This window comes from Globicephala melas, chromosome 8, assembly GCF_963455315.2.
Source record: "Globicephala melas chromosome 8, mGloMel1.2, whole genome shotgun sequence".
NCBI lineage: Eukaryota > Metazoa > Chordata > Mammalia > Artiodactyla > Delphinidae > Globicephala > Globicephala melas.
Window position 1 is genome coordinate 7,193,439 of NC_083321.1, and position 17,915 is coordinate 7,211,353.

The following is a 17,915-nucleotide window of genomic DNA, read 5'->3' on the forward strand; positions in this document are numbered from 1 at the left end:
CCACCACATCTACTAGGGTGAAACTACACAAAGGCAAAGATCTTTGCTTTGTTCACTGACATCCTAAGTTACTAGAACAGGCAGCATGGGATACGTATTTGCAGACAACTGAATAAATAACTTAATTACCAGTTTGGATGTGGGGGGCAGATCGAGAGGGAGATGGTGAGTGTGATGCCCACGTTTCTGGAGCTGGGGTTGCGGTGGAGGACTAGGGACACTGAATTTTTTTTAAAGCAGGAGACAGCCCAGCTGAAGACCTCATATGGGAGTCATCAGCAACAGGGCAGGGGTATTGAAACCACAGGAGCAGAGAGGATCATGCAGGGAAAGGAGACAGAAGTGGCCAATGTGGACAGCATTTAAATAAAAGAAAGGGGACAGAGACATAGCTGGGGGGAAAAGCAGAGGCATGTGGGGTCACAGAAGCTCAGGGAGGAGACTTTTAAGGAGAGAGAGGTTGAGTCAGGCAAGAACTGAAAGCTGGCTACTGGACGCAGTCACTAGAAAGTCATAGACAGCCTTATGGGGGAGCCAACTCAGTGACAGGTTACAAGCTAAACTGGTCAGGCCAATTCAGGTCAACAGGTGGTGGTAAAGGTAACTGAGGTTAACGGTACACGAATATAGGGTCAGAGAGATCTGGTGCCAATCCCAGGACTTGTTAAATTTCTGAACCTCAATTGGTCCCACGTAAAATGAGGATAGCACCACCCAGCTTATTAACTTTAGTGACTGATGATTAAATTAGATGATGGAGGAAAACGCAAGGCACAAAGTGGGTGCATTAGCTCCATTCTGTCAACGAGCCGACTGGGTTGGCTGCGAAGCAGACATAGACAGACATAGACAGCCAAGACCAGGGGGAGCTGCGCCTACGGCCCAGGAATGAATGATATAAGGACAGCAAAGCTGTAGGCTTGAGGAGGGGTGCGGGCATGCGACGTTGAAATCCATCCCTTTGCACAGAACACTCCCATCCCAAGATTAGCCGGAATGAAAGGTCTGCCTTCTCCTCAGTCCCAGGCACAGCTCCCTCTCGGAGTGCAACAAACGTCCCCTGGGGCAGACTCGGAACACCCGCCCACGGATTGCGCCTTTTCTACTCTCGGCCCACCCGGGTTGGACCCAGCCCTAGGCAACGCTACCTTCCGCCCCTAGCAACCGCTCACCTGCTTTTCTCTTTCGATAGGCCAGCGATTTTCCTTTCTTTTTCTTACTGGGCCGCGTAACTCTATTTCGAGCAATCAGTAGCAGCCACGGGGACCCAACTCACTCCCACACAACTTGGGGGTGATCTAGGAGGAGACATATGTTTCTTTCCTGAATCCAGTTCTCTTAGAAAGCATCTGATTTGTCAAACTGTTGTGAATCCCCCTGGAATGAGTCTCTAAGACACTTTATTTCTCTTAGGCCTGTAATGTCTGTTCCTTGCATACTCACCCCTCCAAATGGTACGGCCCGCACAAGGCCCCCCCCCCCCATCCAGCCGCTTTGAGAGTCCTCCGCTAGGTTGAGTCCACTCAGAGGTGGAGACGATACCATCTGTGACTAATAAATAGGGAGTCTGTAATCCTCTCCGGATTGCCTATTCCCCTTAGACCACCTCTCCCATCTGTCGCTAGAACCGTGAGCACGAACCCCAGTTGGGTGGTGGGACTACTGTTCCCAGCACCGCGCGGAGCGCGCTGCGCGGGCAAGGGAAAGCGGCACTTGGTACGATCCATTCCCCGCCCCGCCCCGCCGGAAGTGAGGTGTCTCACTCCCGAAGTTCCGGCTCGCAGTGGGTGGGGAGTGTTGTTAATCGGAGTCGCCTCCGCAGTCGCGGGGTTTGAGCGGGCTCGCGGTGCTGGGCACCTGGTGAGTGGGCCGGGGCCGGGGTCGGGCCCGGGTTGGGGTTGGAGTCGGGACCTGGATCTTTCCCCTTCAGGTCTCCGGGGTCGGCGCGCCCCCTCAGCCCCGTCGCCCGCTTTCGGCCTGTCATCTGGCCGTAGACAGGCTCCCGCGCGGCCGCTCTCAGAGTCTCGGCCCCGTCTGCGACGCTCGCAGCTCCTGGCGTTTACAGGTGCGCGACCGTGGAGGCGACCCGGGTCCCTCTCCGTCCCGCCCCTGCATCCTGACGGTCGGCCGTTTCTCCGGTGCCCCGAGTTGACACTGCCCCGGGGGTTGGGGAGCGCCAGGGTTCCAACCTGACGTACCCCGCCCGCTCCCGCGGGGCGCGCGTCGGAGCTGCCCACCCTGGCGGAGCTGTCACCGGCGCTGTCGCCTGCCCGGCTGCGCCCCCCAGCGCCTTGGCTTCTCCCGGTCCAGGCCGCACGTTCCCGCTGCGGGAGATTTCTGCTTTTGCATCCCACTCCATCACCGTCACTTTAGGGACACTGGGAGCAGTTCCCTCCTCCTCCGACTTTGCTGCCTTTCCTCATTCTTCCCTGGAGGCGGCGGTCTGGCAGGCGGCGTGGAAAGAGCCCTAGATCTGAAACCAGACTAACCCAGGCTGCTGGCCTTGCGTCAGTGTGATCACTTAACCCCTTTGAGTCTCAGTCTTCTAATTTGTAAAATGGGGGAGTATATGCTATTCTTGATGCGATGATGGTGAGGACGAAGTGAGGTTTCCTTTGCTTTCTCCTGTTTATTAGCACTGCGTCTCAGGCACTGTGCTAGGTGTGCACAGTATTGGGCATCACACCGTTCTTTCCCCCCGCAGGTCCCTAGGCCAGGGCAATGTTCCGCACCGCCGTGATGATGGCGGCCAGCCTGGCGCTGACCGGGGCCGTGGTGGCTCATGCCTACTACCTCAAGCACCAGTTCTACCCCACCGTGGTGTACTTGACCAAGTCTAGCCCCAGCATGGCAGTGAGTTCAGGGCTCAGGGAGGGAGGAACTCCCTGGGAGGGGAGGAGGAGTCTGTTTGAGACAGGGGTGGGGCTAAAGGTCAGGTAAGTGGGAGACAAGTGAAGTAGCTGCCAGGCCTAACTTTGAACAAATTGTGATGGGGATGTGGAGAGGCTCCTGAGTGATGAGCCCCGGACAGAGCAAAGCAGAAAGTGACCTCAAACCATAGCCTCCCCTCACTCCTAGGTCCTGTACATCCAGGCCTTCGTCCTTGTCTTCCTCTTGGGCAAGGTGATGGGCAAGGTGTTCTTTGGACAGCTGAGGGCAGCAGAGATGGAGGTGAGATGTTCATGGCTCCAAAGGTGAGGGGCAGGGAGCTGGGCAAGCAGAATGTCTGAGTTCCACATCATTCCTTGCCCAACCTGCAGCATCTCCTGGAACGTTCCTGGTATGCTGTCACTGAGACTTGTCTGGCCTTCACTGTTTTTCGGGATGACTTTAGCCCCCGCTTTGTGGCACTCTTCACTCTCCTTCTCTTCCTCAAGTGTTTTCACTGGCTGGCTGAGGACCGTGTGGACTTTGTGAGTTGGGTCGGGGGGTTCTCTGGAGCAGACAGAGGGCTGGCTTGTGGAGTGATGGCTGGGTTGGGGACATGGAGTGAGCCCCAGCCTTCCTGACGGGCCCCCTCTCTCCTCTGCCTCAGATGGAACGCAGCCCCAATATCTCCTGGCTCTTTCACTGCCGCATTGTGTGTGAGTGAGACCCATGGGAGCGGAGAGGAGGGAGCTGGAGGGAGAAGAGGCACCATGAAGGACTGGAACATGAAAAGTCACTAACCATGGACCTGTACCGTAGAGCACAGGCTGCCCTCGGCCCTCAGCTGTACAGGAAAGATAATTTAGGAAGTTAATTTGCATCATCTCTGCCTGTTCCACTCCAGGGCTTCTCAACTGCCTAGCCCCTTAGCTCTTTGCCTCCTCACCTGGAGCTTGGGCCACCCCTAGGCAGAACTGGAGTTCCCAGGGGGCCGGGTTCAGTGGAGTGTACCCACCTGACTAGATGGCTAGGGCCGTGGTGGGCTTGAGGGTGGGAGCTGTCTTAGAGCAGGAAGTGGCTGTCAGGCCCTGGGCTGACCCCACCAACCTCCCATTTGGGGGGTCCCCACAGCCCTTATGTTCCTCCTGGGTATCCTGGACTTCCTCTTCGTCAGCCATGCCTATCACAGCATCCTGACCCGTGGGGCCTCTGTGCAGCTGGTGTTTGGCTTTGAGGTAAAACTGGCTTGGGAGGTTGGGAGGACAAGCCCAAGGTGGCACTGTTGTGCCCTGACAAACCTTTATCGAGCACCTGCTCTGTGGCCAGCCCGTGTGGGCCACCAAGGAGCAGCCATCAGTCAGTCCCAGCCCCTGCCCTCTACGCACTCCTAGGAGAGCGGGGACGGCGCAGAAAGGCGCGTGTGGAGGAGGAGCCCTGACCTGGCGCTCAGGGAAGGCTTCCTGGAAGTTGATGCCAGAGGAGCTGGCTGTCGATGGACAGAAGGAATTAGCTTGATGGACAGCTGGGGAGGTGTGTCCCCAGCAGAGGAAGAACGTGTCCAGTGACAACAGTTCACGTCTGTTGAGTGCTTACTGTATGCCGGGCCCTGTGCTGAGCACTTGACCTGCATCTCTTTCAATCAGCAAAACAACGTTGTTATAAAGGAACAGTTAATTCTGTCATTTACAGACAAGCAAACTGAGGTTCAGAGAGGTCTACGAGTTGCTGAAAGTCACACTAGCTAGTGAGTGGAGAAGCTAGGAGGACCCCGGCTGTGTCCAAGCCTGTGCTTGTACCGTGGCCCTCCGCTGTGCACAGGCCTGGGGACAGCAGTTTGGCTGGAGCCCGGGGCCTGTGTTCATATGTCCACCCCCCCACCCCCAGTATGCCATCCTGATGACTATGGTGCTCACCATCTTCATCAAGTACGTGCTGCACTCTGTGGACCTCCAGAGCGAGAATCCCTGGGACAATAAGGCCGTGTACATGCTCTACACGGAGCTGTTTACAGGTGAGACAGGCCTGGACCTCCCCTGACCTGCACCAGTGTCCCCAGCCCTGCCTACCAGGCCCTGTGACCTGCCACTCTCTGCACCCCTTGCCCCCAGGCTTTATCAAGGTTCTGCTGTACATGGCTTTCATGACCATCATGATCAAGGTGCACACTTTCCCTCTCTTTGCCATCCGGCCTATGTACCTGGCCATGAGGTGAGCCTAGCCCTGCCCTGCCACAGCTCTGACCCCTCCCGTCCGTCTCCCTCCTTCTACTGAAACTGTCTTTTCAGGCAGTTCAAGAAAGCTGTGACAGATGCCATCATGTCTCGCCGAGCTATCCGCAACATGAACACACTGTAAGTGGGCGTGTCCTAGCTGCTCGCCCAGGCTGTGCCCCAGGTGCCCCTGCCTCCAGCTCTGGTCTTGACGTGTCCTTGGTCTGTCCTAACCAGGTATCCAGACGCCACCCCAGAGGAACTCCAGGCGATGGACAACGTCTGCATCATCTGCCGAGAAGAGATGGTGACTGGTGCCAAGAGACTGCCCTGCAACCACATTTTCCACACCAGGTGGAGATGCCCTGAGCAGCCTGCACATGAGGGAGCGGCTTTGGAAGGCAGACCCCGAGGCACCTGCTAACTGTTGCCTGGTCTTGACCCCCAGCTGCTTGCGCTCCTGGTTCCAGCGGCAGCAGACCTGCCCCACCTGCCGTATGGATGTCCTTCGGGCGTCGCTGCCGACCCAGTCACCACCGCCCCCTGAGCCTGCGGATCAGGGGCCACCACCTGCCCCCCACCCCCCACCACTCCTGCCCCAGCCCCCCAACTGTGAGTGGCACTCATCTGGCCATCCAGCACACTGCTGGGTTCTCGCCCCAGACTGGGAGTGGGAAATGCGGAGGTGAATCAGAGTCCCTGCCCTCGAAGCTCAGTCTGGGGCCGGGGGGCTGGTCACGGGAAGAGACGCAGATGATTGCCGTCATGTCTGATCCGTGCTGGGCTCAGAGAGGGCCTGTGGGAGCAGAGGACAGAGCCCCAATACCTGGTCCCTTGCCTGCGATTTGGCTCTATCTCAGTTTGGACCTTTTCTCACCACCCCGTCCTCTCTCTGCAGTCGCCCAGGGCCTCCTGCCTCCCTTCCCTCCAGGCATGTTCCCGCTGTGGCCCCCCATGGGCCCCTTTCCTCCTGTCCCACCTCCCCCCAGCTCTGGAGACGCTGTGGCCCCTCCGTCCACCAGTGCAGGTGAGTCTTTTGGGTAGCACGCCAGCCAGGGCGGTGGAAGGAAGGGAAGCAGAGGCCCCTCAGCACGGACTAACTTCCTGTTCTTGCTCTTTCGCAGCCCTTTCTCGGCCCAGTGGAGCAGCCACAACCACAGCTGGTTCTGCTGCCTCTGCCCCAGCACCTGGCTCGGCCTCCACCCCTGACGCTGGCCCTGCCCCAGGCTTCCCCTTCCCTCCCCCGTGGATGGGCATGCCGCTGCCTCCACCTTTTGGTAAGCTGGGCCGCTCGTGGGGTTGTTTTGGGAGGTGTGGGGGCGTCAGGCCCAGGCAGCCCAGGCTGAGCCTCTCTCTCTCTCCAGCCTTCCCCCCGATGCCTGTGCCTCCTGCCGGCTTTGCTGGGCTGACCCCAGAGGAGCTGCGGGCTCTGGAAGGCCACGAGCGGCAGCACCTGGAGGCCCGGCTACAGAGCCTGCGCAACATCCACACGCTGCTGGATGCCGCCATGCTGCAGATCAACCAGTACCTCACCGTGCTCGCCTCCCTCGGGTATGCCTACACGGGGGCCAGGGTGGGCAGCAGGGGTGTGGGGCTGCCGAGAGAAGGCCCCCAGCAGTGGTTCTGGGCCTTTTTCTCCCCTGCCACCCTGTGATACGTGTCGATTCGGGCATTCTATCTCTAGGCACACCCAAGGTGTCGGGTTCTTGATTCCTTTTTATCTTCCCACTGCAGAAGGCCTGTCTGGATCTGAGGAGGAGTGGTGTTTATCAGAGAGCTATCCTTGAATCTTGTCCTCGTATATAATTCCCAGTACTTTAATCACGTATACTCTCTTGACACAGGGCGACACTTTGACTGGGAATCACTGCCCCTGATCTGAGACAGCAAATACAAAGTCGCTTGGAGCCAGCTTGGCCCGAATTCAAGTCCTGATCTTATTACTCACTTGCTCTGTGACCTCCATTACCTTATTTGAATAGAGTTCTAATTCCTATTCGCAGGGGATATAGACAAAGTGCTGGCACCCAGCAATGTCGGTACAGACTTGGAGGGGAGCTTGAGTCTGAGACTTGCGTGCTTTGTGTTATTCAGTGCACTGTCTTAGCGGGTACTCTAGAAGGTGCCTGGCTTCTCAGAGTGGCAACCCTGCAGTGTAACAGTGAACAAGGCCAACGGTCCCTGCCCGCAAGTGGTTTACAATCAGTCTGTGGTATAGAATTCCAAGCACCAGCCAACACGTGTTCAGTCGCGTCTGCGTCACTGGGGCTGCGAGGCACATCGGTGCTGGAGTGCACCCCGCAAGGCTCACGGAGGGCAGAATCTCTCGAGTCGTGCCAGGATGCCAAGGCCCTCCTCTTGTCCCTTCTCTTCCTAGGCCCCCCCGGCCTGCCACCTCAGCCAACCCCACTGAGGAGACTGCCCCTACAGCTGTCGCTGCTGCCTTCTCCACCAGCACCCCCAGCTCTGAGGCCACCACCCCATCCCTGGGAGCCTCCCCACCAGCCCCTGAACCTGAAAAGCCTTCAGGTAGTTGCGGTCAGCCTACAGTGGGGTGGGGCAGGGGACTTCTCTGGGTTCCGCTTCTGGACCTCTCTGTCCCCAGCTCCTGAGTCAGCGGGCACCGAGGAGCTGCCTGAGGATGGGGAGCCTGACGCAGCAGAGCTCCGCCGCCGTCGCCTGCAGAAGTTGGAGTCCCCTGTTGCCCACTGACACTGCCCCAGTCCTGGCCCCTGCCCCCACTCTTGAGCAGTCTGCGCTGGAACACGTCCTGCCACCAAGTGGCAGCTCCCTCTCTGTCTGCACCAGGGAGTAGTAACCCCCAGCTCTGACACAGAGGAGGTGGCATCTGACCAAGTGGAAAGAGGCCTGAGGCCCCAGTTGACTCCAGCCCTTACAGTCCCAGGCAGCCATGGGGATCTTGGATCAGTTCCAGCCTTCCTCTCCAACCCTTCAGCCCTGTGTTCTGCTGGGGCCACGAAGACAGAAAGGTGCAGTGTCTGAGAAGCCCTCTGACCCACCCAGTCCCTTTCTGGGAGAAGGGGAGCCCCTCCGAGCCCCCCTTGTGTGTGGAGTCACGCTGCAGTGCCGAACAGTATTAGCTCCTGTTCCCAAGTGTGGACTCAAGGGGCTGGAGGTAGGCCAGGAACTTGCTCCTGGGCCCACCCACGAAGACTGGTACTGATGTCATTTTCTTACCCGAACTCCCCAGGAGCCCTCTGTGGTGGTGGCTGTGCCCCTTGTGCCCTGTGGCATTTCCATGTCTTACTGGCAACCACACAGCTCAGGGAAAGGAGTGTCTGGGGTGGAGAAGCAGGCCGGCAGCACTGAAGGGCCCTGCTCTGCCCCTCCCCCCCAGGCCCTTTTCTCCCTGCAGTTTGTCTGAGGTGAGACTGTCCCTGGTCTCACCCAGCAGCCACTGTGCAACCTCAGTCTAGGCTGAGGGCTCTTGTGTCTGCTTCTGAACCACTGCAAGCCCCAGAACCTACAGAAGGCAACTTCTTAACTTACAGAATTTTTCTTGAGTTTAGAAGAATTGGAATTACTTCCTTGCTATTGTCTTTTGGCTTAAATTTTGTCTTTGAATTTGAATGCTTGACCCCAGGAAAGGGGAGCAGGAGTGCCAAGCTCCCTGTCTTTCCAGTTTAGAAAAGGCTCTGGGCCAGGTGGGGACGACAGGAGCCAAGGCATTGCCTGCCCCTGTCTTTTGCCCCTCAGTGTTGTGTTACAGGAGTTGCTGGAGACAGTTTCAGATGATTATTTAATTTGTAAATATTGTACAAATTTTAATAGCTTAAATTGTATATACAGCCAAATAAAAACTTGCATTAATGACTGGTGGAACTGGTGTGATAGGATCAGTGTGCCATGCTCCTTTTTCTTAACTCAGGCCGTAGACTCGAGAGTGGCCTGGAATCTCCAGGAGTGAGGGTTTACTTACACAAGCCAGCACTGTTCTTGGGCACAATGTTGAATATTAAGGTATTAGAAAGATATACCCATTTTACATATGAAGAAACTGAACCCCAGAAAGGTTAAGTACCCTGCCTTAGGTCAGAGCAAGTAGGGGAGCCAGGCTCTGAACCCTGTCTTAAGCCAGCTTGCTGCTGAGATGGGGTGGGAACTCTGGCTTTTGGCCCTTGTGACTCCCAAGGATGGGGCAGGTGTGAAGGTTCCTTGGCCGGGGTGGGATGGGATGGCAGGGACAAAAGGTCAGCATCTTCCTGCCTGCAAACCCCCTGTCCAGCCTTGATACTAGGTCAGCAACCTGGGAAGGATGGCCCTGTGCTGGGCTGCTAGGAGCTCTCAAGGAGCCCCTTGTGGGCAGACCAGCTAAAGCTAATCACTTAATTTGCTGGAGCTGGAAACCCAGTCAGACCCAACTCTTAATATGGAATGGAATAGAGGTAACTGGCCTTTTTGCCTCTCCATGGGTAAAAGGAATGAGCCAAGGGGCTGACGTGCACTACAGTTGGAACTGAAGACCTCCAGGACCCACGTCTGAGTCGTGTTGTGTTCTCTGTAGCCTCTACCAAGTCAGGTATGACCTAGAGCAAGGGCTCAGGGATTTTTCTGCCGCAGTGAGGGTCTGCGGGCCAAGGAAGCAATGTGCCCAATGGGTCTGCCCTGTGCTACCCTCCCGTAAACTGGGCTGGGCTACTGCTTCCAACAGAGGGGCAGTCAATCACCTCTACAGCTTGAATAGCTGAGTCCAAGGAGCTCCAATGAAGGGAAAGCAGGAACACGCCAAAGTGGGGGGGCGGAGGAATTAATGCTCCCCCCTAGCTTGGCCGTTCCTGGTGGGTCTCCAATATTAGACAGCCCTCCCCCCGTGCTGGCACCTATACAGTCCCATTTCCTCCTTTATGCAAACAAGGCCTGCTCCAAGGCCCTCAGCCCTGGTCTCTGTGCCCCTTTCCCCTAGCTGCCTCAACAGCCACTCCCCTCGTCCTGAGATCCCCGGCACTCCAGCCGCAGGGGGACGCTGGTCGTGCAGGCTGCTCAGCTGGGCTTCAGAAGCCCTTCTCCAGAAGCCAGGCTTTGAGCTGCTGATCAAAGTAGCCCTTGACCCGAAGGGTACCTGTCACCTCATTGACCTGGGTGATAGGTGTCTTCCCCAGCAGCGGGCTCAGAAAATCTTCCACATCCTTCTGCAGGGCCTGGGGGAAGATGATGAATCAGGCCTGGTAAGACCTTTCCCTCTAGAGGGTTCCCATCCCTTCAGCCCTGAAAGGTCAGAACCGGACCCTGACCCACCCACCCACTTACCCAAATGTCCCCCTCCACCTTCCGGATCACAGTCATCTGACGGTTTCCATGCGTGATGTCCTTGTAGACTGGGATGTTGTGCATACGAGAGCGTCGCACAAAGTAGGGCAGGTTGGGTGGGGGGTCTATGACAGAGAGGGACAGTGATAAGTCAAATGTTCCCAGACTTCATCTCACCTCAGCCAAGGCCTTTCTCCTCAGAGTGTGCAGGGGGTCAGTGAACCTAACAGCAAAGCCACCTCCAGACTTCAGATCAGGAGACCTGCTCTTTCCCTAAGTTTAGAGCCAGGACCAGCTTGTTCACCCTGGTACCTCAAGGCCCAGCACAGGCCTGGCACCAGAAGGTGCTCAAGAAGAAACAAGGTCAGGGCTATGCCTCCCGGGATCTTTGAGTCCCCCTCTGGAGCCAATCCTTGCCCTTCTCCACCGGGTAGGGGAGGCTAAAATCAATCTCTGGCACAAAGGGATGGGGGTTTATAAGAACTGAACACCTACCACAGGCTGGGCTCTGCATGACATGCTTTATGTGTTGAGCAGATGATCTCTATTTTGCTGCAGCTGAGGTTGGGAGAAGCTAAGTGACTAACTCAACCATACTGGCAATAGACAGCAAAGCCAAATTTGGACCCAGAACTGCCCACCTCCCAAGCTGTGTTCTCAATTATGGCCGGGGGTGGAGGTGGGGGTCCAAATTCTTGGGTCTTCTCTCTATGCTTCACTTTTCCCACATGGGAAGCCCTCACCCCAGTAGTGTGGATGGATGGGTACTAGCCAAACAGGTCTCCGATCCCTGGCCCTTTGTTGAACGTAAGACAGATGTTAGCTCTGAGAGATCTCAACACAAGTCCTGAACCCTCTGGGGAGTACAGAGCCTCAGCCAGGGCAGATAGATCTCTAGGTAGGGGGATGTTTCCCTGCAGCCTTCAAGCCATCCCCATCACCCAGCTCACCTCTGGGGGGCTGCCAGCCACTAGAAGTGGGATAATGTTCATGCTTTGGGGGCTTTGGGATGCTGGTGGGGGGTAACAGGCGTTCCACAAAACGGTATTCATCCACAGACTCCACGAAGCTGGGGTAATCAGGAGGCCCCTGGGTCTGGCTCCGAGGGGGGGAAAAAAAAATCTCTCCATCAGCCTACCCATCCCCCACGCCCCACCCACCACCCCAGAATAGAGAGAACTTCAGTTAAGTAGAAAAAAGAAACATGACAAGCAGAGAGAATAGTATAAATATAAAAGGCTGGAGGTAGGAAAGCACCAGACTTCAGTTTGCTAGAGTGCAGGGTACAAGTGGGTCTGAAAAAGAAGTTCAGGAACTCGGAAGGGCCTGCCTCTCTCAGGATTTTTGTGGGACTCAAATGAGAAGTGTGTGTATACATCTGAAAAGCTGGGTAACCGTAAGTGTGACCAATACGGCATTCTTCAGTATTTTAAAGTTTCCCGTGAAGATTCTACTGAAATATTCTAGTTCTGGGTTAGGCTCTTTCAGCAATCGTGAAAATTTCCCACTCACACTCATCCGATGTGACCCTCCCTCACCTGGAATATTTCGGCCTCATATGGACACCACCAGGCACTAAGTGCTTACAACTTAATTCGACAAGTCAGGTATTTTATTACCCCCCGGTGTACATCCAAGAAAGATTAAGACATTAGCAAACAATCTGCCTAAGGTCACATTCCGGAGTCTGTCCTCCTATACTTCTCCCAACAGATACCCTGGACTCCTGATAGGCCCCAGGGTTACAATGAGAATGAGAAGATGAAGTGGCCTATATATCGTGAGTCCTAGGTTCTCAGAAGTGTCGCCAACGATCTGGGGCCAATTCCCACACTCTGGTACGGTTTCCCCTTCAAAAAAATAGGCAGCGAGAGTCTATGTGCAGCACCTCCCAGTTCCAACTAACTCAAGTTGTCCTCCAATCATATTTCAAGCCCCACACTCCGAAACGCGCTCCAAGCCCTGCCACCTTCCCTGTCAATCTTTTATCTGAGCTCCAGAAAAGTGCCCCCTAGATAGGGACGCGGTTTTTAGACTACAAGAAATACGGTGAGCCTCCACCCAGCCCTCTGCCCCCAGCTTCAGGGTCAGCGCTCTCACCAGTAGCCGCAGCCCGCAGCCCGGCAGGACACCGGTCCTCCAGCCTCGCTGCACAGCCCGAAACATGGTGGCTGCCATCTTCAACTCCCCCGTACACTCGCTTTCTGCGCGCGCAACCAACCTGGTCCCGCCCCTTCCGGCTCGCCCGGCGCCCACCCCCACCCCACCCCCACCCACCCCGGGACCGAGAGAACGCCTGCGCAAAGCACAAAGAGGCGGAGCCAGGCGGCCTAGGGCGGTACAAAAGTCAGAGGCCTTGTCAGTCGCTCAGCAGTGACGTGACACGCAGCAGGCGACGAGGCCGTACCCGCCCTAGCTCCTTCCTCTTTCTCGACTCCATCTTCGCGGTAGCGGCAGCGGTATCCGCGGTTCAGGTAAGGTTTGTGCCACGGATGGATCCGAAGGGCTCGCAGGTTGGCCGCGAGGTTAGAGGACGCGGGAAAAACGGGGGAAGAAGGGCTGCTCTGGGGGCCAGGCCAGTCCCCGTCCGACCTCCCTGGCAGGCCCGGCCTTACCCACGTGAGACCCCGAGACCACCTACTTTTCGGCGCCGTCGTCCCCGGCCTGCCACCCATTTTCTGACCCTCCTCTCGCCCAGAGTATTTTTTCTCTTAACAGCACCCCCCCCTTTTTTTTTTCAGTCGCCAACATGCAGCTCTTTGTCCGCGCCCAGGAGCTACACACTCTCGAGGTGACCGTCCAGGAGACGGTCGCCCAGATCAAGGTAAGGCTCCGTGGTGCTCCCTGGGGTCTTCTGTGTTTTTCATCCTCGCCCGCCGCGGGAACGCTGAGTCTCGTTTTTCCCTGTAGGCTCATGTAGCCTCGTTGGAGGGCATCGCTCCAGAAGATCAAGTCCTGCTTATGGCAGGCACACCCCTAGAGGATGAGGCTACCCTGGGCCAGTGTGGGGTGGAGGCTCTGAGCACTCTGGAAGTAGCCGGCCGCATGCTTGGAGGTGAGTTGGGGAGGTCTGTGTTTTGAACTGCTTTGTAAGCTCATGGGTGTAGGGTGTGTGCTCAGTCCAGGGTGGTTCTTCCTGTTTACATCTCTCAGAACGAACTTTTTGAGAGGTCCATGGGAGACTGAGCCAGAGTGTCATTCTATTTCAGTCACTTACTAGATAAAACCCTTGTCTGTGTCCTAATTTACTCACTAAAATCAGGAGGTCGGACCAGATCTCCGAAGTGCTCTTTAGGCCTTAAGGTCAGTAGTTGGAAAATTCTGAAGTGACACCCCAGAATGTACCAGACTAGACATTCTTAGATTTCAAGTCTTTGTGACTTTGTTTTCATTCCCTGTTTGGGCCCATCTTGCCTTTAAACTTGAGTTGAGGGAGAAAGGGTTCTGCTGGGTGGGGCCTTCTTGTTCTAACTGCTTGCTGTCCTCCTTTCCTATCACAGGTAAAGTCCATGGTTCCCTGGCCCGAGCCGGGAAAGTAAGAGGTCAGACACCGAAGGTAAGTGAGAGTATTAGTGGTGTTGTTTGGACTTCGTTGTCTTGTGGCACAGCTAAGCCAAAACCCTTGGCCCTTGCCCTGTTTGCTTTCTCCCTTCCTGGCGATGAACCTGAGGGAAGGCATGGAAGAGGCACCCCAGGTTTGATCATCCCTCCCTTTTCCCAGGTGGCCAAACAAGAGAAAAAGAAGAAGAAGACGGGCCGGGCCAAGAGGCGTATGCAGTACAACCGGCGCTTTGTCAACGTTGTGCCTACCTTTGGCAAGAAGAAGGGCCCCAATGCCAACTCTTAAGCGTGTTGTCATCTTGGCTTTCTCTAATAAAGTCACTTACCCAATTATCTCATTGTTTCATCTTCATGTGCAGAGCCTCAGGGATAGATGTGGCTTCTCAGGCTGGTGGTATGAAGAACAGTGAGGCCTCATTTTGGTTTTCTTGGCGGTGTCAAGAGTCAGCAGCTTGGCAGGGATGTGTGGGTGGAGGTGGATGAGTGGTAAACTACAACAACAAAAAAAGCTTCCTATGAAAATTGGTAACCATAAATGCCAGCCCTTCAGATGGAGAGTTGAGGAAAATTCCAATCCCAATGCTAAATAACTTGATAATTAACTTCCAAATACTTTCTTTTTTTGGTCTTTTTCTTTTAAACAGAAGATAGCAGGAACCATCGTTGTGGGAGAGATTTTATAGGGGCAGCAATGGAGAGGAGATTGATCGAGTAGAAGATGTATCAGGGAACACCAGTGTGGCATTTCCCTGCACTTGGAACCAGCTGTGGCTTTAGTAGAATCCAGACCAGGAATCTGGTCTGCCCCAGCTTCAGAAAGTATTGCCTGATTACATTAGTACTGCAGTGATCTTATTTGTTCTGATTACCTGATGGGCCTTGCTAACCTAATCACAGGTGAGGTGGCGCAGTTGATTGTTTCAGCGTTCCCAGAATTGGAGTTCTCTGGGGCTGATTCAAGTTTCCTCCTAGCAACACATGCATACCCATTCATTCATTCTGCTAAGCTTTTTGAACCTGCTGGTTCTTGGAATACAGCATACTACGGGGTAAAGACCTTGGGCTCTAGACTTGGTCTGCCTTGAGTTTGGATCCCTGTTCCATTTATTCACTGGCTGGCTGACTCTTTTTGGGCTGTGCCATACAGCATGTGAAATCTTAGTTCCCCCACTAGGGATCGACCTGGGGCCCCAGCAGTGAAAGCGCCGAGTCCTAACCACTGGACCACCAGGGAAGTCCATTGCCATCATCTCTTGCGAGTTGCTTTGAGGATTTTATGGGAAGTGCTTAGATCAGCACCTGCCCTCTAGAAAGTGCACAAATATATTGGCTATTTTTGAGTTCTACAGTGAGCTTCCTAGAAAGACATTGGCCCCCATCCCTTTTAGGAGTTTAGATTCTTGTGCGGAAAGCAAGGAAACTAGTTACAAGTGTTAATGATCTCAGAAAGTAAGCAGGGTGCTGTAATAAAAGGGAGTGTGACAGGTAGATAACTGTCCTAGGGGAGGTCTCTGACGATGGGATGTGTGTAAGACCTGAAACAGGAGCTGATCAAGTGGTGAGATGGTGAGAGTTCCAGCTAAGAGACCTGTGTGCAAAGGTGAGTGGCAGATCCTGCAGGGTCTTGTCAGATGTGGAGAGGAGTTTGGTTTGAGTCCAAGTGCAGGTCAGGGTTTTAAGCAAGGGCCTGATGTGATCTGACTGGTGATCTAGTATTTTCTCTGGCTGACTTTTCTGGAGGGCTGGCAAGAAAAAAGGAAACCAGTTAAGCTGGTGTCATCCAGTTGAGCAAGTAGCTTGGACCACCAGTGGTGAAGGGGATGCAAAACTGAGCAGACTCTTCAAATCCATCCAGGTCATGGTAGGGAAACAGATGACCCAAATTGAGATAGAGACAAGGTATTTCGAAGGCAGAGCTGACTAGAGGTGGGGCTGGGTATGAGTGAGGTGAGGGACCAAAGAACCAGAGCTTACTTTTAGGGGTGCCATGGATCAAGTCTTCACAGCGCTTGGCACAGTTTGTGAGTCGTCACCTGCACTCTACCACAAACTGTAAGGCCCATTAGGGCAGGAACCTCATCTCATTTTGCTCTTCAGTGTGTTTTCGCTGCCTAGTGTGAAGTTTGCGCTTTAAAGTTGGATGAGGAAGTCGAGCAAGAGCTCAAATATTTGTCAACGCTTCTTCTCAAGAGGGAAATGCCCCCAACACACCCAGTCTAGGCACCCCGCCTTGGCCTTCTTCCACTCTCCCCTTTGTCTGTGTCCCCTAGTAGAATGGCTGCCCCTTCAGCGCAGGGACGCCTCATCTCCCATGGGTTTAGCACAACTAGTGGCCCAGAGTAGATTAAGGTTAGCAAAGATTGGGTTTTGCCGCAGCGCTTTATAGTGCCCGAAAGGCAACCACTAGGGGGCGAGCTGGTACCGGCGAAGCGTCCGCCGGACGCACTTTCCCTACGCTCCCACCGCGCAGGACCGAGCTCCGCCGAAGCCCGGGCTGAGCTCGTACCTCCCCACCGGTTCCGGCGCATAGCCCAAGCGCGGCTCAAGAGAGGGGTGGGGCTTGGCTTCCGAGTGTGGGCGGAAACTGACGAGAATCCTCGAAGAGCTTTGACTAAGCACTCCGTCGGCCCCGCAAAGAGGCGGAAGTAACCGAGAAGCGTCGGAAGATTGTGATCTACTGCCCTTGTGCGTTCCCGTGTGGTGTGCGGCGCCAGTTGCCATGGAGCCGGCCGGGCCTTGTGGTTTCTGCCCCACCCGGGAGGCCCAGCCAGCGCGCTACACCTGCCCTCGCTGTAACGTGCCCTACTGCTCGCTGCGCTGCTACCGGGCGCATGGCACCTGCGCCGAAGACTTCTACCGTGACCAGGTGCTGGGAGAGCTGCGCGGCCGCAGCGCCTCTCCCAGCCGCCTGGCCAGCGCCCTACTGCGGCTGCGTCAGCAACGTGAGACCGAGGACGAGCCCGAGGACGCAGGCCTCAGGCCTGGTCCGGCGCCCGGCGGCCTCTCAGGACTCTGGGAGCGGCTGGCACCGGCCGAGAAGGCGGCCTTCGAGCGGCTGCTGCGCCGAGGCGAGGCCGGGCGGCTGCTGCCCCCGTGGCGGCCATGGTGGTGGGTTCGCGGCGCCGGGCCGCGGCTTCTGGAGGAGCTGGGTGATGCCCCGGGCTGTGACGCCGAGGAGCTGGAGCCCTCCCCTGCGAGGACGCCACCGGAACCCGAGAAGGATGAGCCTGCGGCTGCCGAGCCAATTCTCGGAGACGTCCCCGGGGCCTGCCCTCCCGCCGTGCCCACCCTCATCCCTACGCTGGTCAGCCTGAGCAGGGGCCGGGCCTCGCCGCTCGTGCGCTTCCAGCTGCCCAACGTGCTGTTCGCCTACGCACACACTCTTGCCCTGTATCACGGCGGCGACGAGGCTCTGCTTTCTGAGTTCTGTGCCACGCTGCTCAGCGTTTCTGGAGTCCTGGGCGCCCAGCAAGTCTTCACCTCTACCGAGGAGGCCCTGCAGGCCGCAGCCCACGTGCTGGAAGCAGGCGAGCATCCCCCTGGACCCCTGGGCACACGGGGTGCCATGCGCGAGGCCGCCCTCATCCTGCTGGGTGAGGGCCCGGCCAACCAGAAAGGCTACACGTTGGCAGCACTGGGGGACCTGACACAGACCCTGGGCCGAGCCCGGAAACGAGCTGTGGCCCCTGAGGAACGAGATTGCCTCTACCGGGCCCGAAAGAAGTGCCAGTTCCTGCTGTCTTGGACCAACGAAAATGAGGAGGCCCTCACACCCCTGGCTCTAGACTGCGCCAGGGCCCACCGAGCCCACGCTGTGGCAGCCGTGGAGGTGGCAGCCCTCACTGGGGAGCTGGAGCAGCTCTGGGGAGGCCCCCTGCCACCTGCCCGGAGGACTCTCATTGAGGAGCTCCTTGACTGAACTGGACACTCTGTCATTAATAAAGCTGTGACTGGTCTGCCCTGTCGCCAGTGCCCATTTCTGAGTGCCAGCTGCTGTGCCACCCACCC

The 17,915-nt window shown here is 56.2% G+C and overlaps 4 protein-coding genes across 5 annotated transcripts; 3 read left to right on the forward strand and 1 right to left on the reverse strand.

The window, feature by feature from the left end:
• Positions 1–1,751: 1,751 nt before the first annotated feature.
• Positions 1,752–8,912, forward strand: SYVN1 (synoviolin 1). Of its 2 annotated transcripts, XM_060302939.1 has the most exons (17): positions 1,774–1,860; positions 1,931–2,065; positions 2,705–2,853; positions 3,079–3,171; positions 3,261–3,413; positions 3,536–3,584; positions 4,000–4,103; positions 4,753–4,879; positions 4,977–5,076; positions 5,154–5,219; positions 5,316–5,432; positions 5,527–5,690; positions 5,977–6,105; positions 6,203–6,355; positions 6,443–6,629; positions 7,456–7,607; positions 7,684–8,912. In XM_060302939.1, the coding sequence occupies exons 3-17, from the start codon at positions 2,722–2,724 to the stop codon at positions 7,788–7,790; spliced, it is 1,833 nt and encodes a 610-aa protein (XP_060158922.1). In that variant the 5' UTR covers positions 1,774–1,860; positions 1,931–2,065; positions 2,705–2,721; the 3' UTR covers positions 7,791–8,912. The 2 variants fall into 2 exon arrangements, with proteins under 2 accessions (XP_030689514.1, XP_060158922.1); XM_030833654.2 differs by lacking the exon at positions 1,931–2,065 and having other exon boundaries at positions 1,752–1,860.
• On the reverse strand, positions 8,736–12,551 carry MRPL49 (mitochondrial ribosomal protein L49). The gene is made up of 4 exons (XM_030833656.3): positions 12,447–12,551; positions 11,297–11,441; positions 10,347–10,471; positions 8,736–10,237 (listed from the first exon to the last, which is right to left on the reverse strand). The coding sequence occupies exons 1-4, from the start codon at positions 12,522–12,524 to the stop codon at positions 10,091–10,093; spliced, it is 495 nt and encodes a 164-aa protein (XP_030689516.1). The 5' UTR covers positions 12,525–12,551; the 3' UTR covers positions 8,736–10,090.
• Positions 12,552–12,672: 121 nt separating this feature from the next.
• On the forward strand, positions 12,673–14,240 carry FAU (FAU ubiquitin like and ribosomal protein S30 fusion). The gene is made up of 5 exons (XM_030833667.2): positions 12,673–12,820; positions 13,088–13,170; positions 13,257–13,401; positions 13,847–13,902; positions 14,068–14,240. The coding sequence occupies exons 2-5, from the start codon at positions 13,096–13,098 to the stop codon at positions 14,191–14,193; spliced, it is 402 nt and encodes a 133-aa protein (XP_030689527.1). The 5' UTR covers positions 12,673–12,820; positions 13,088–13,095; the 3' UTR covers positions 14,194–14,240.
• Positions 14,241–16,411: 2,171 nt separating this feature from the next.
• ZNHIT2 (zinc finger HIT-type containing 2) lies at positions 16,412–17,866 on the forward strand. Its single transcript, XM_030833663.2, has one exon. The coding sequence runs from the start codon at positions 16,627–16,629 to the stop codon at positions 17,824–17,826; it is 1,200 nt and encodes a 399-aa protein (XP_030689523.2). The 5' UTR covers positions 16,412–16,626; the 3' UTR covers positions 17,827–17,866.
• Positions 17,867–17,915: the final 49 nt, after the last annotated feature.